Source organism: Schistocerca serialis, chromosome 3 (genome assembly GCF_023864345.2).
Source record: "Schistocerca serialis cubense isolate TAMUIC-IGC-003099 chromosome 3, iqSchSeri2.2, whole genome shotgun sequence".
NCBI lineage: Eukaryota > Metazoa > Arthropoda > Insecta > Orthoptera > Acrididae > Schistocerca > Schistocerca serialis.
In genome coordinates this window covers 286,253,589-286,269,920 of record NC_064640.1, presented here as the reverse complement: position 1 = coordinate 286,269,920, position 16,332 = coordinate 286,253,589, and the positions used below count along the sequence as shown (strand labels likewise).

Below are 16,332 nucleotides of genomic sequence, written 5' to 3'. Positions count from 1 at the left end.
GGTTATTTTACTGCCTAGGTAGCAGAATTCCTTAACTTCATTGACTTCATGACCATCAATCCTGATGTTAAGTTTCTCACTCTTCTCATTATTACTACTTCTCATTACCTTCGTCTTTCTCCGATTTACTCTCAAACCATACTGTGTACTCATTAGACTGTTCATTCTTTTCAGCAGATCATTTAATTCTTCTTCACTTTCACTCAGGATAGCAATGTCATCAGCAAATCGCATCATTGATATCCTTTCACCTTGTATTTTAATTCCACTCCTGAACCTTTCTTTTATTTCCATCATTGCTTCCTCGATGTACACATTGAAGAGTGGGGGCGAAAGGCTACAGCCTTGTCTTACACCCTTCTTAATACGAGCACTTCATTCTTGATCGTCCACTCGTATTATTCTCTCTTGGTTGTTGTACGTATTGTATATGACCCGTCTTTCCCTATAGCTTACCCCTACTTTTTTCAGAATCTCGAACAGCTTGCACCATTTTATACTGTCGAACGCTTTTTCCAGGTCGACAAATCCTATGAAAGTGTCTCGATTTTTCTTTAGCCTTGCTTCCATTATTAGCCGTAATGTCGGAATTGCCTCTCTCGTCCCTTTACTTTTTCTAAAGCTAAACTGATCGTCACCTAGCGCATTCTCAATTTTCTTTTCCATTCTTCTGTATATTATTCTTGTAAGCAGCTTCGATGCATGAGCTGTTAAGCTGAGTGTGCGATAATTCTCGCAATTGTCAGCTCTTGCCGTCTTTGGAATTATGTGGATGATGCTTTTCCGAAAGTCAGATGGTATATCGTCAGACTCATATATTCTACACACCAACGTGAATAGTCTTAATATCTGACAGTACTTGCATCGTTTTTTGTTAAGCGTTTCTGCATGTTTTTCCCACCTTAGATGCTCATCCACCCATAATCAAAAAAATTTTATGTGATTCTTTTACTGAATTTGGCTGTTTGGTAACATGAATTGCATGGTGGTCCTGTTTTTGTTCCTTATATGGTTGAAGTTCGTTCATGCAGTTGTCTTGTCATTGACATCTAGACAGTTATCGTTTAACAATTTGCAGCCAGTTTTGCTGTTTTGTCAATTTTTTGCTGCATCTCAAAATCATTATTACCTTTTATAAAGCAGCTGGTATCATCAGTAAATTGTACAGTATCGGTGGTTGAAAATTGTTGTGGCAGTTCATTAATAAAACCAAGAATAACAATGGTCCCAATACTGAGCCCTGGGGCACCCCATAATTAATTTTTTTTTAATTTTTTTTTTTTTTTAATTTAATTTTTTTTTTTTTAATAATTAGAATGACACACATTACCATCCTGAGAAATTTGCTGTCTGTTTCATATCAGTTACATATGGCTTGAACCACTCGTAAGAAACACTATGGACACTATAATTATGTAGTTCTGACAGTAGTACATTATGATTTATAAGATCAAACTCTTTGGAATGGTCCGAAAACTACCCACAGGTCAGTTCCTTGTCCTCAGTAGCTTCGTAAAAGTGTTTTAGGAAATTGAAGAGAACCATTTGCATAGATTTGCCTTTTCTGAAACCATTCGGTGCATTTACAAGAATTTTGTTTTTGTTTAGGAAATCGAGCAATCTGCTATACATCATTCTTTCACTTATTTTTGAAAATGCAGATAGTAGTGATGGTGGTCTGAATTTTTTAATGTAAAAACTTGTCACCACTTTTATAAACTGGTATTACTGTTGACGTCTTAAGTTTGCTTGGAAACACACCATTTTCAAACGAGTCATTGATTATGTCCACAAGTTGAGAGAGAAGATTATTGGTACTATATTTAATAATTTTGTCAAGGGTATCAACAAGTCCACAGGTCATTTTTTACTCTTTAGTTTGCTGACAGCTCTTTGTACTTCTTCGGGTCTCACAGGATATAGGTACATTGTCCTTTCATTTATTGGAGTTATTTCCTTTGTCTTTGGATTATATTTACTTGTGATAAGGTTTTGTGCTACATTAATACAGTGATCATTAAATATATTAGCTGTTAGAAGTGGATCATCAGCAATTTCCTTTCTGTGTTTTATGGTGATTTTATTACTTGCATTTTCATGCTTGCATCTATAATTATTAGTAACTTTCCACATTGATTTCATTTTGTTGTCCCTCTTTCTGATATGTGAATCATTGTGCTTCTTTTTTGTAGCAACTATAGCTCCCCTGTGCTTTTTTCCTGTAACACTTTAAAATATGAATTTAGTGCTGCAAGTGACTGAGACACAAATTCCATACTTTATGGTATTGAATTGTTCAGTGGTTTGCTCCACTCTGGTCCATCACTCTCGATCGTTGATTGCAACATCAGTTTCCCAGTCCGTTTACTCTGTGGTGCCATTAACATATGTCTTTCTTAGGAACTGTCTCATGGACAACTTTCTTCGTGTTTTACTTGGGTGATGGGAACTAGTGTGTTTTTGTCTATGGGTCATTTCTCACTTTAATCGTAGTGATAGGGCAGTTTGGAGTATATCTCAGTGAAGCTACTCCCGAGTAACTATAGAACTAAAAGTCTAATAATATGGTATTCCTATGATTAGCTGGAGAGGCAAGGCTCCATTTTGTACATAGTAATAATGAATTAGTTGTATTGTTGGAGTGTAAGGTAATGACATTGTGGTCCTGAATGCTGCAGATTGCTGTAGGCCTAAATAAATGTCGATTTTACTGTCTGACAGTATGTATCAGTAACTCAAAAGGCAGTTAACATCTCCAATCATCAGAAAGATGGAGCTGCTTTTGAAGAATACCTGCCTCGCTGACAATGTAGTTAAAGGCCCTATACCAAGAATGTACAGTTTCCCAAAATTATGCAATGGTGGCGTACCACCCACTTCAGTCGTCATTGTTATTGCACCTTCTACTTAAGCGTTGGCAAAATATGTTACTGAGGTACTGGTGCCTGTGGTCGCCCTCTGTAACCATCATACCATTAATTCAAAAGCATGTAGCTATTTCTAAATGAGACTGTAGTGATCATGAATGCGATATCTTTTATATCGACGCATTGGCTCTTTTAGCAGACCACTTCACATTTGCCATTGTCAAACCTTCCTGAAACATTTTGATGCCAATTTATTCTCTTTACAGTGTGAAACATTACCCAAACGATTGATATCACAGTCATAGATTCGAATCACCAGTAATTGACAACTTCTACATTAAAGATTGTGAAGAATGGACTTTAAATTTAGTTTCACCCCATCTAACCAGTTCCTATTAGTTTGTGGATACGTTACACCAGTTCTTGTTCCACATTAATTCCATTCATCCAAACAGCAGGTTAATGATATAAGTAAACAGAAAAAGGAGTTGCTGATCTAGGACATGTTGGTTGAATGAGAGTCAAATGATCACTGAACTACTGTGTGTACAGAAAGCCAACCTATAGCTTATTTATCTAAATAAATGCTGTTCCCAATATCTGCAAAGAATAATTTTGACCTGATCATTTCGTATTTAGAATTCAGACAATTTTCTATCACATGAACCTGAAATCTGGTTTAAAATATTTGAAGGCTGTGTTTAAAAGAACATATACAAGCAGTACCAAATTATGTCCATTAGCAAAGAAAAAAATGTGTGAACCCATTCATTCCATAGAAAAATAGGCCCACAGCACTCCTTCCATTTTACTGAGCAACTCCAAGTAAGGTAGAATGTTTGTTTAGCAAAAATGACATTATACACTATGTGATCAAAATTATCCAGACACCCCAAAAACCACACGTTTTTGATATTAGGTGCAAAGTGCTGCCACCTACTGCTAGGTACTCCATATCAGCGACCTCAGTAGTCATTAGATATCGTGAGAGAGCAGAATGGGCCACTCCATGGAACTCACAGACTTTGAATGTGGTCAGGTGTTGAATGTCACTTGTCACACATCTGTACGCGAGATTTTCGCACTCTTAAACATCTCTAGGTCCACTGTTTCTGATGTGATAGTGAAGTGGAAACTTGAAGGGTCACGTACAGCACAAAAACGTACAGGCGATCTCGTCTGTCGACTGACAGAGACTGTTGACAGTTGAAGAGGGTTGTAATGTGTAATAGGCAGACATCAGTCCAGACCATCACGCAGGAATTCGAAACTGCGTCAGGATCCACTGCAAGTACTCTCACAGTTATTAGGTGGGAGGTGAGAAAACTTGGATTTCATAGTCGAGCGTCTGTTCATAAGCCACCCATCATGTAAACATTGGACAACTGAACAGTGGAAAAATGTTGTGTGGAGTAACAAATCACGCTACACAATGTGGCAATCCGATGGCACGGAGTGAGTACGGCAAATGTCCGGTGAACGTAATCTGCCAGTGTGTGTAGTGCCAACAGTGAAATTCGGAGGCAGTGGTGTTATGGCATGGTCCTGTTTTTCATGTTCTTTAGCATGGCACTATCACAGCACAGTCATACATTGATGTTTTAAGCACCTTCTTCCTTCCCACTGTTTAAGAGCAATTTAGGATTGGCGATTGCATCATCAGACATAATCGAGCTCCTGTTCATAATGAACGGCCTGTGGCAGAGTGGTTACACAACAATAACGTCCATGTAATGGACTGATCTGCACAGAGTCCTGACCTGAATCCTATGGAACACCTCTGGGATGTTTTGGAACATTGACTTCGTGCCAGGCCTCACCGATCAACATCGATACCTCTCCCTCGGTGCAGCACTCCATGAAGAATGGGCTGCCATTCCCCAATGAATCTTCCAGCACTTGATTGAACGTGTGCATGTGAGAGTGGAAGCTGTCTTCAAGGCTAAGGATGGGCCAACACCATATTGAATTCCAACATTACCAATGGAGGGCACCACAAATTTGTAAGTCATTTTCAGCCAGGTACCGGATACTTTTGATCACACAGTGCAAAACTTTTGTAGCAAGCATCAAAAATTAAAGAAATGTTGCATTCAGTGAAAGACAACCTTGGTTTAAGAGTGTGTGGCATACATGTGCAATGCGACTTATGAATGCACTGAAAGTAATAAAAGTAAAACAACGCATGTGCTGTCAAATTACATAACACAAGTGCCACAGTGTGTTAAGAAAGGTTGTACAGTCAGCCATAGCAGAGCATAGCTTTGTGAGAGGGCGTAAGATCAACTTTGAACATATGAAGGTCTTTGGCCATGTTTTGTCTTACTGGTACTTTACAGTAAAAGAAACTGCAAAAATTTGCATGTGGACAAGTATTTATAATAGATGCTGTCGGTAAGTTCTTGGTGCAACCTGTGGATGTGTGCTACAGACTGACCAGTAATGAAGACCAAAAATTAAGCACTTTTTGTCAAATGATGGGGAAGAGGGGAGAGGTGGGCTGTATTCCTTCACTGCTGATTTCCGCAAATCGCAAACAGTGTAACCATATGCTTGAAATTGCCATATGATTTTTTTTGTACCTGTTCTTTACGTGGAACTTCTTCAAAAACTTCTTCTAGTTGATTCATAGAGACAAGAGTTTCGCTGCCCTCACCACTACCTAAAAAGACCCTCCAAGACTCCCACCCCCCTCAGGAAGTTGCTAATGACTCCTGCCTCAGTATTGTACAGTGCATTGAAATTTATTGTTTTGAGCTTTAATTCAACCTGTAGTGTTTTCATGATCTATTACAGTTTATTATTGTTATCTTTAATAGTGGATTTATTACTGATTTCAGAGCTTCTTTGGATTTGGGCAGAGTGCTGAGATTGACATTGTTTTAGATGGCACAGAGAACCGTAAAATGGCAGATATCAAGTCGGAGGATGGGAAAAAAGAGAGACATTATCTTTTTTACGATGGAGAGACTGTATCTGGGAAGGTGAGTTACACAAGATATCAGCCACATTTAATTAGAAACTAAATTTGGGTTGGATAGCATATGCAATTACACTTGATACTTAAATTAATGAAGGTTATGATACGACAATGGGCTGCGACAGTGATGCCTTATTGAGGCAGAAGAGTTGAAGAGGAAGGAAGAGGGGTGAAGGAAAAGGACTGGAGGTTCAGGAAAAGGAATATATTTCAGGAAAGTCACCCAGAACCATGGGCCAGGGGAGACTTACTGGACAGGATGAGAAGGAAAGACTGATTGTCGGGGAGTGCATCGGACGAGATTTGAAAACCTGAGAGCTTAAAGGTGGAAGACAGAGTAATATGCAAAACAGAGATTACAGATTAAACATTGTGCATGAGTTAATAAGAGGTGGGTGACCAGTGGTGTGCACTGAAGGTGTTTCAGTGTTATCCTGGTCTGGAATGTATCAATCGGCTACTTCGACAAGGCCATGACTTCATAAAATCATGGCCTGAGGCGTGATCCATTCTGTGTGGGATTTTGCATGCCACACCCAGAACAGCTTTTTGTCACCCTCCCAATCTTCGTAATATCCTTGTCAGATCGTATGTTCCTTCTGCACCCATCTCCCTACCAAATGGCTCCTACCCCAGTGCCTGTCCCCACTGCAAGAGTTGCCTTTGCCCTATGCACCCTCCTATCACTACCTATACCAGCTGGAAAAATATACACTATCAAAGGGAGAGTCACCTGTAAAATGACACATCATATACCAGGTGTTATTTAAACACTGTTCGGCCTTCTACACTGGGATGACTACCACCAAATTATCAATTAGGATGAATGGGCATAGGCATAGGGTGTATACTGGAAACACGCAATATCGTGTTGCAGAGCAAGCTCTACAACATGACAGTTGTGACCTCTGTCCCTGTTTAACCCCACATACCATATGGATTTTTCCTCCAGCCACCAGTTTCTCAGAACTCCACAGATGGGAACTAGCACTGCAACGTGTCCTTGGCTCTCGCCACCCACCTGGCCTTAAATTACGTTAATTCCTTTCGTCTCAGCATTTCTTCACAGTAACTACTCCTTTCTCCACTCCATTTTAGTTTTCTACATCTTTTATTTTCTTGCGCATCTATTTTTCATCGGCCCCCTCCCACCTCTGTTACATACAATGCGCTTAGCTTTTCACTCTTATTAACTCATGCATTATGTTTTAGCAGTAATCTCTGCCTTGAATATTACCCTGTCTTCCACCTTCAAGCTATCAGGTTTTCAAATCTCATCAGATGCAGTCCCCAACAATCAGTCTTTCCTTCTCATCCCGTACGGTAAGTCTCCCCTGACCCACGACTCTAGGTGACTTTCCCGAAATCTACCTATTTTCCTAGACCTCTCCAGTTCTTTACCTTCACCCCTCTTCCTTCCCCTACAACCCTTCTGCCTAAAGAAAAAGCCACTGGCTCCAAAAGCTTGCCTCTTATAATATATATAAACACACACTAAAGTGCGCGTCATTTATGACGGCGGCCGAGTTTAGGTTCGTTGTGTGCATCTGACCTCACAAAACACAGTCAGCCAATGAACAGAGAACGACGTTGCCAGAGCTCGACTGCAGTGCAGAGCACGGACGAGTGCTTTCAGTTTTAGAAACTTTCAGTCATAAATAAAGTGATTGAACAAAAGCAGTGTCTTGATAGCAGACTTTCTTTTGTAGAACGTTTGTAAAAAGCATTCTTTATACCAATTGCTATATTCTATTAATTGATTAAACCAAACAAGCAATAAGCCTCCTAATTCAGGCGATAGCAAGGAAAGGTGTTTGTACCATTCTCACTAACCGCTTTTTTGCAGTAAAGAACAGCAGTAATTGTTTATTTCCTATTGTACTTCGACGAAACGTGAGTAATTCATAGTCATACCAACAGTGTTTGTCGGTATTTTGCGTGACATTTTAAAGTCCTCCGGCAGGCAAATTGAATGGTGAGCTGTGTTAGTGTAATGGTTATAGTATAGGGCTGCCAAGCGAAAGTTTCCAAGTTTGATCCTTGTTCAGTGCTTAATATTTTCTTTATTTAAAAACAATATAGAAGTGTCTTACTTCATGAATTTTAATCGTTTGAATGTAATTTTTTGAAATTTCTAGTGGCAACTAAAATCGACCATATGGAAAGTATACGCTATGGACTTTTACCTCTGCAATGATTTACTACATCTAATGCTGCACAATAACTGCATTCAACTTCGAAACAAAATTAAGTCATTTATGGTGGGAAGGTATCAATCAAGAAGATGTGTAAAAATAAAATTTTTAGGCCAAATAGTTTTTGTGAAATCGAATGATACGTGTGTCAAATCACTCAAAACACCATGTGTCTGTACAGGCTAACAGTGCAATGATGATAAAATCGCGCACATCGCGGAATGCGGGGAGCAAGTCTCTGTAGCAGCGAAAGGGTTAATGCGGCTGTGGTGGCTTTACTTCATAAACTGCGCGCTCCCTCCTAAACGTAAGTTTATGAACTAAACTATACAATGGCATTGCTTCTCTTGCGGCGTACAACTGGCAACGCAGCAATCTCCCGCATCTGGGCGGGCATGCGCGAACCGCCAAGACAAAAGAATTGAACTATAGTTATGCTACCCATGTTTCTTCAGTAAAGACATTGGTATTAGAGGTGCTCTAGTTTGTTCCCACTGCCAGGATAAATTTCTGCTTAGAAATGATCAATATCATTGCTAATTTTGCTCCATCTCTTAATGTCCCATTGTGTAAAAGATCTTAAACCCAATCATCCTTAAAATGGTTTAAACATAATTTTGTCAACAGTGTTTCCATTTATCATAAATTGAGTGTTAATTTATTATTATTAATGCATATAACTTCATCATTACTCTACAACCAACCATAAGATGAGTGGTAAAGAATATATAGTGTACTTGAATAATTTTCCATCTTTTTGTTATATTTACGGATCGTATGTGAGTAGAAATGTTATTGACACCTCCCTAAGTAAGCCTGAATTTCTTGAGTTTTACCATTGTGATCATTACAAGAGATGTATTGAAGGCAGTAATAGGTTTTTGGAACGGGTGTCCTAAAAATTTTGTGAGTGAAGCTTTTCCTTTTCCTGCTATACCTTATTGAGCATATCTGTGGTTTTGTCACAGTGACTGACTAACTGCACCTGTCTTCTTTGATTGTTCTCTCTTCCAGTAATCCAAGTTGGCAAAGTTCACAGACTGTTGAACAGTATTCAAGAACTGGCCAAACAAATCCTCTGCACGTGACCTCTTACATGTGCAGGTTTTACTTAGCGTTCTTCCAGTAAATCTAACTCTGGGTTTTGTATTCCTCACAGAATTCAGCCATTTGTAGATCAATTTGGTGTAACAACAGAAGACAGTAAAAGGGAAGCTGAAATTTTAAATCTCATGTTAAAAAAATCATTCGCACACAGTAGGATCATACAGATATACCACCGTTCGACAGTTTCACATGGAGGACATAGAAATATTCATCCCTGGCATTAAGAAGCAACTGGAAAAGTTGAAAACAAATAAATCACCAGTTCCGATGGAATACCAGTTTGGTTTTGCAAAGAATATTCTTTGCCATTGGCACCTTACTTAGCTTGGAAGTATCACAAATGTCTCACCCAGTGCAAAGTCCTGATTGGCTGAAAAAACTGCAGCATATCCATAAAGCCCTCTATTGTTTCAAAAAAAAAAAAAAAAAAAAAAAAAAAAAAAAAAAAAAAAAAAAAAAAAAAATTGTAACTTGAAAACTATTAGAGACATGGCCATCTTCTGAGACCATCATGACCCATCTGCCTGTCAGGAAATCTGTCATTTGGCACATCCAGTACATTCGAACTCTGACATTTGGGTGCCATCATGTTTGATTATGGATGGCTGCAGCTCTTCAGTTGTGGTCGCAGGAACTGTTAGAGTATTTCCAGCTAAACATTTCCCATTACAATTTGCTCTACAAAGAGAAGAGGGCCAGTTCTGGGCTATCATGGGTGTGCTCACGTGTTTTCAGAGCTCAAAATCATAATGTTATGATGAGTCATATGTCCAGAAGTTGGAACATTGCTTCATCTGAAAAGGGTACTTTTTCAAGTAGACATTGTCATCATCTACGGAGGCCAGCATATGACACGCAAGTGCATATAGCAGAGGACAATCGTTCAGCTATAATGCTTGTACCATCTGCACTGTGTAATGCTAATGTGACACTACAGTTTCCATTTTATGGACAATTGATCTTGCTTCCTACAATTTGCATGGTGCATGGCAAATTGACTACTAGGGGCTATCTTGAAATTCAGCTTGCTTTTTGTTACCACATGCATGAGACACAGGGATGTCACATTGATGAAAGTCGGACATTGCCTGTCACTTCAAAAATTTGGAACCAGCTCATTAAGCTTGTTTTTGCCAATGGTGCCCTCCCATACTGATATCGATAATTCTACAGTACCATTGTGACAGATATGGATTCTGTGAGGTGACAAATTGTACCTTCTTCTGACCTGTTACCATTCTGATGCATTCCAAGTGAAATCTGCGACAAAAAGCAAAAGGAAAAGTACTTGGAGAGCTACTAAAGTTTCCAACAAATGATGATACCTTAGCAGTTTGCAAGTTAACACTGTCGTCCAGTGAAACCACAGTGGTGTCGTGCGCAAAAAAGCGGTCAACGGCCGGCGACACTACAGTGGTGTCGTGAGCTTAGTACCGCGCAGTGGCTGGCGACTGCACTTTAGTATCTTTTGCATTCTGTTGGTGTTTTGTTTAGGTAACAATAAGTTACACACGTCAACAAGTTTTTTGTTTTTGTAAGTACTTGTGCCCTTTCATCATGGCGGATGAAAGAGACGATAGGGCTGTTTATGACGAATGCGCGGATGTCTTGTCTGATGTTCCGGATGACTTGGCCGATTGGGAAAAAGACATTGGATATCAAAAAAATGAAAGTGAAGCAGAATCATAGGAAGATATTGAAATCCGCCCAAGAAGAATTCGGCGAACACCAACCGTGGAGGAAGGGTCCCAGGCAGGTTCCATTTTCTTAGGTTTCTGGAAAGCATTTGACACAGTGTCTCATTGCAGACTGTTAATGAAGGTCCCAGCATAGGGACTATGTTCTGAGGTATGTGAATGGCTCAAAGACTTTTCAGTTAATAGACCACAGTATGTCTGGATGGTGAATGTTCATCAGAGACAAAGGTATTTTCTTGAGTGTTCAGAGCAGTGTAATAGCATCACTCTTGTTCTCTATATACATAAATGGTCTGATGGATAGGGTGAGCAGCAATCTGCAACTGTTTGCTGATGATGCTGTAGTATGTGGGAAATGTCGTCATTGAGTGACTGTAGGAGAATTCGGGATGACTTGGCCAGAGTTTATCTTCAGTGTAATTATTGGCAGCTTGCTCTAAATGTAGGAAAATGTAAGCTGATGTACATGACTAGGAAAAACTATCCTGTAATGTTTGAATAGTTTTAGTGGTGTGTTGCTTCACACAGTTACATTGATTAAATATTTAGATGTAACATTGCAAAGTTACATGAAATGAAATGAGCATGTGTCAGTTGTAAGAAAATGCTAGACTTCATTATATTGGGAGAATTCTAGGAAAGTGGAGCTGATCTGTAAAGGACATTGTATATAGAACATGTTGGGGTGACCCATTCTTGGATGTTGGGGATTTGCACCAGGTGAGATTAAAGAAAGACATCAAAGCAGTTCAGAGGTGTGCTGCTAGATTTGTTATGGATAGGTACATAGGTTTGATTAATGTGCAAATATTATGGAAATGCTCTTGAACTGAAATGGGAATTCATACAGGGAGGAACACGTGTGTGTGTGTGTGTGTGTGTGTGTGTGTGTGTGTGTGTGTGTGTGTGTGTGTGTAATGCTGTTGAAAGTTTAGAGAACCAGCATTTGTCACTGACTGCAGAAGAATCCTACTGCAATTAACAAACATCTTGAGAAGGAACGCAAAAGAAAGGTAAGAGAAATCAAGGCTCTTACTTTTTTTGCCTTGCTCCTTTTCAAGTGGAACATGAAACAGAATGACAATTATACCCTGTACTGAATGGTGTCTTGAGGAGTATACATGTAGATGTGGATCTTTTACCTTAAATCATCCCAGGTGGCTACTGTGGAATATATGCTGGTTTTACAGATGACAGTGACTGATTACTGATCACAAAGTCTAGTAATATTTAGTCTTTCTGTATATTTATACAAATTACATTACATTTCATTATGTATAGGATCAGCTGCATCATTACATCACATTAGATTTCATTATGTATAGGATCAGCTGCATCACACACGGATCATCAGTAATGTTTCCTTATAGTGTACACATCTATGTTATCTCCAAACAGTGTTGTAGAGCCACAGGCATTGTCTGACAGGTCATTTGCACAGGTTGAGGCTTCTAAGACAGACTACCCAAAATATATTCTGAAGGAGCAAATGTCAAGGTTCAGTTTTTGTTGAGTCGTAGTGGACAGTGTGCCTAATTTCCTGACATTCACAAGTAATTTTTTACATTTGTAGTTGCCAAATTATGATACTGACCTCTTTTTATAAACTGTATAATTTTTCCTTTGGCATTGGAAAGAGCCTTCCAACGAGGCCTTCAACGACTTAACTTGTGTGGAACTTTATAAAATAATATCAGGATAAGTGCGGAATGCCACCACCCTGCCAACAGGAGAAGAGGACCCACAAATATCTGCTCTGTTGTACCAAATGGAAGCAAAAAGTTAACTGAAGTACAGTTTGTATGTTTGTTGTTGTGACTGCCATATCAAATGCTTAAAGTATTGACCTTGAGTGTTGATATACATCATAAAGTGATTCCAAGCAGACGATGCTGATTGCTGAATCTTATCTGGGCTTATTGCAGCACAGGCAAGTGTTGTACAGCATTTCATGTGTTGAAGCATCTTCGGTGTGGTCTTATAGAACATGGGTATAAATTTTCCGCACATGCAGGTCCAGAAGTGTGACAAGTAGATGATTTTTTGTATCCTGAACAACAAATCCAACAATCTCCAAACGTTTTCATAGAAAAATCAGTAAATATTTGCATGGAATGGGTGGGATGCCTGTCAGGTTGGTACCACATGGATTGTCTTGTGTGTGTCAAGGCAACATATCTGTTTGGAACTATAGCTATTTGTGGCTGTTTAGAGTTCCATCAACAAAACAAGGATCATTGAAGGGATTCTTGGAAAGCCCACACCACGCATTGACAGACTGAGGCTGTTGTTTATCAAGTCCTTTCAGCCAAAGTATATATGGAAGTGACCAGTAGGGCTTTATTATGAAGAACAAGTTGTGCAACATTGGTGAATAATGCATCATCCATGAACAAAACGTTGCATAGAAACACAGCATCACTTCGCAGTTTTCATGGGTATAGTTTGGAGAATTGCCAGCAGGTGGCTTTTGCTGCAGCTGGGTGGCGTCAGGGCGGAAGACATGCGATGAAGCAGTCTCTAGTCTCTAAGCATTCACAAGCTCAATTCAACGCACAGAATTATGACCCCAAATCATTCCCCTCCCTGGCCACACCATGAGAGGAACGTCAGGCTAAGGATGGCAGCGTATCTTATTCGCCCCGGTACCTTGTATGTACGAGAGCTGATGGGGAATCTTTCATGAAAATGAAGCCTCAGTTTTTTATTGAGCATTTAGAGGACAATTTTGAGGAGGTGGAGGTATTGTCCAAAATGAGATCTGGGTCAATCTTGATCAAAACAGCATCCTCTGCCCACTCATGGACGTTACTCACTTGTGACAAGGTGGGGGATGTTTCTGTAACCATTACACCCATTAAGAGCTTAAATAAATATGGTCCAGAATATCATATTTCAGAGGGACCTTTTTTTGCAGCCTGGTGATGAGCTGCGCGCCAATGTAGATTGGCGAGGTGTACATTTCATCCAGCATGTCCACCGGGGTCCGAGGGATAATCAGGTTGCCACTGGTGCCTTCATCTTGGCCTTCGAGGGTGACGCATTGCCCGAGGTGGTCAAGGTGATCGTCTACCACTGTGATGTAAAGCCCTATCCCTCCCCCAATATTGTGCTTTAAGTGCTGGAAGTTTGGCCATATGTCTTCTCGCTGTACTTCCAGCATCACATGTCGAGATTGCGGACACCCATCACTTCCCAATATTCCACGTGCCCTGCTTCCCATCTGTGTCAACTACGGAGAGCAGCATTTGCTTTGCTCACCTGACTGCAGGATTCTCCAGAAAGAAGGGAAAATTGTGGAGTACCAGACCCTGGACCAACTGACCTACACTGAGGCTAAGAGAGAATTTGAACGCCAGCATCATGTACGTATGAAATCCTCTTACGCCGCCGCTACAACAGTTCTGGCACCATCAGCTCCGCCAACCCCAGTCACCTCTCAGAGCCGGGAGACTACACCTGCCCCCTTGATGGTGGGGGGGCATTTCCCTCCCTATTGCTCCTGCTTCTTTCTGGAGAATCCTGCAGTCAGGCGAGCAAAGCAAATGGTGCTCTCCGTAGTTGACACAGATGGGAAGTAGGGCACATGGAGTATTGGGAAGTGATGGGCGTCTGCAATCTTGACATGTGATGTTGGAAGTACAGTGAGCAGACATATGGCTGAACTTCCAACACTTAAAGCACCTACTTCGGGAGCAACAGCCCCCCCCCCCCCCCTCTCTCCCCACAACCATCGGGGATATCAGTCCACACTTCTGAACTGGAGAAGCATAAGTCTTTTTAGGCTCCTCTCGCTAGGAAGGGGTCCCTTTGGTCACTCCTTTCCCATGTTTCTGCTAGTGGGAAAGACGACACCCGCCAGTGGCTGAAGAACCCAAAAGCAGCTGGTCCTAGGGCTTCATGCTCATCCTCAGTCCCGGAGACTGAATCAGTGAAGTCCTCCCAGCTGCAGAAACCCAAGGAGCAGCGAGAGAAACCCAAAAAGCAGTCTCTAAGACCAAGGAAATTGTGGTGGCACACTCACTACTGCTACCTGCGAGCTCTTCATCTGAGGATATGGTGGAGATTCTGGTGTCCGCTGAGGACCTAGATCTTGCCAGATCCTCAGACACAATGGATATAGACTGCTCAGGCAATAAGTTGGTGGCAGCAGGTGACTCTGAGGCGTAAACTGCCTCACTGAATATCCATGCCTTCCCAGTCCCACGATGACATCATCCGCCAGTGGAACTGTGGCAGTTTTTTCCACCGCCTGGCTGACGTACGGCACCTGTTAAGCTTTACACCTGCTATCTGCATTGCCCCCCAGGAAACCTGGTTCCTGGCAATGCGGACCCCTTCCTTCTGCGGCTATAAGGGATATTACAGGAACCGTAGTGACTATTGTCTAGTGTCAGGTGGAGTTTGCGTTTATGTCCTAAACTCAGTCTGTAGTGACACTGTGCCCCTTCAAACCTCCCTTGAAGCTGTGGCTGTGAGAATAAGGACTACACAGGAAATAACAGTCTGCAATGTATATCTTCCTCCAGCTGGTGCAGTACCCCTGAATGTATTAGCTGCACTGATTGGTCAACTCCCTAAACCTTTCCTGCTTTTGGGAGATATTTTAATGCCCATAACCCCTTGTGGGGCGGCACCGTGCTTACTGGCAGAGGCAGAGACGTCAAAATTTTTCTGTCTCAGTTCGACCTCTGCCTCTTAAATACTGGGGCCGACACACAAATCAGTGTGGCTCATGGTAGTTACTCGGCCATTGATATATCAATTTGCAGCCCAGGACTTCTCTCATCTATCCACTGAAGAGCATGTGACAACCTGTGTAGTAGTGACCAGTTCCCCATCTTCCTGTCACTGCCCCGGCATCAGGCCCACGGTCGCCTGCCCAGATGGGCTTTAAACAAGGCGGACTGAGAAACTTTCACCTCTGCTGTCACCATTGAATCTCCCCCACACGGTAACATTGATGTGATGGTTGAGCAGGTGACTACAACAATTGTTTCTGTGGCATGAAACGTGATCCCTCGCTCTTTAGGGTGCCCCTGGCGTAAGGCAGTCAGTTGGTGGTCACCGGAAGTCGCTGAAGCAATTAAGGAGCATCGGCAAGCTCTACAGTGGCATAAGCGGCACCCTGCCGTGGAGCACCTCGTAGCTTTTAAACAGCTCCATGCCTGCATTCGCCAACTTATCAAACAACAGAAGCAGGAGTGTTGGGATAGATATGTTTCGACCATTGCATGCCATATGTCATCTTCCAAAGTCTGGGCAATGATCAAACATCTTTTCAGGTACCACACTCAAACAAGTGTTCCCGATGTTAACATAAATGGTGTATTATCTACTGATGCTAATGTGATTGCCGAGCACTTTGCTTGAGCCTCTACGTCGGAGAATTACCCTACAGCCTTTTGTACTCTCAAATGGCAGCTGGAAGGGAAAGTCCTCATTCACTACATGCCACAGTGAATCCTATAACACCCCATTTACAG

General features: G+C 41.2%; 1 protein-coding gene across 1 annotated transcript in view; it reads left to right on the top strand.

The window, feature by feature from the left end:
- Nucleotides 1-16,332, top strand: part of LOC126471589 (vacuolar protein sorting-associated protein 26B-like) — a 210,482-nt gene that overhangs the window by 150,009 nt on the left and 44,141 nt on the right. The window contains exon 2 of the mRNA XM_050099825.1: nt 5,708-5,851. Coding sequence (XP_049955782.1) covers nt 5,708-5,851 — 144 coding nt within the window. The remainder of the gene's footprint in view (nt 1-5,707; nt 5,852-16,332) is intronic.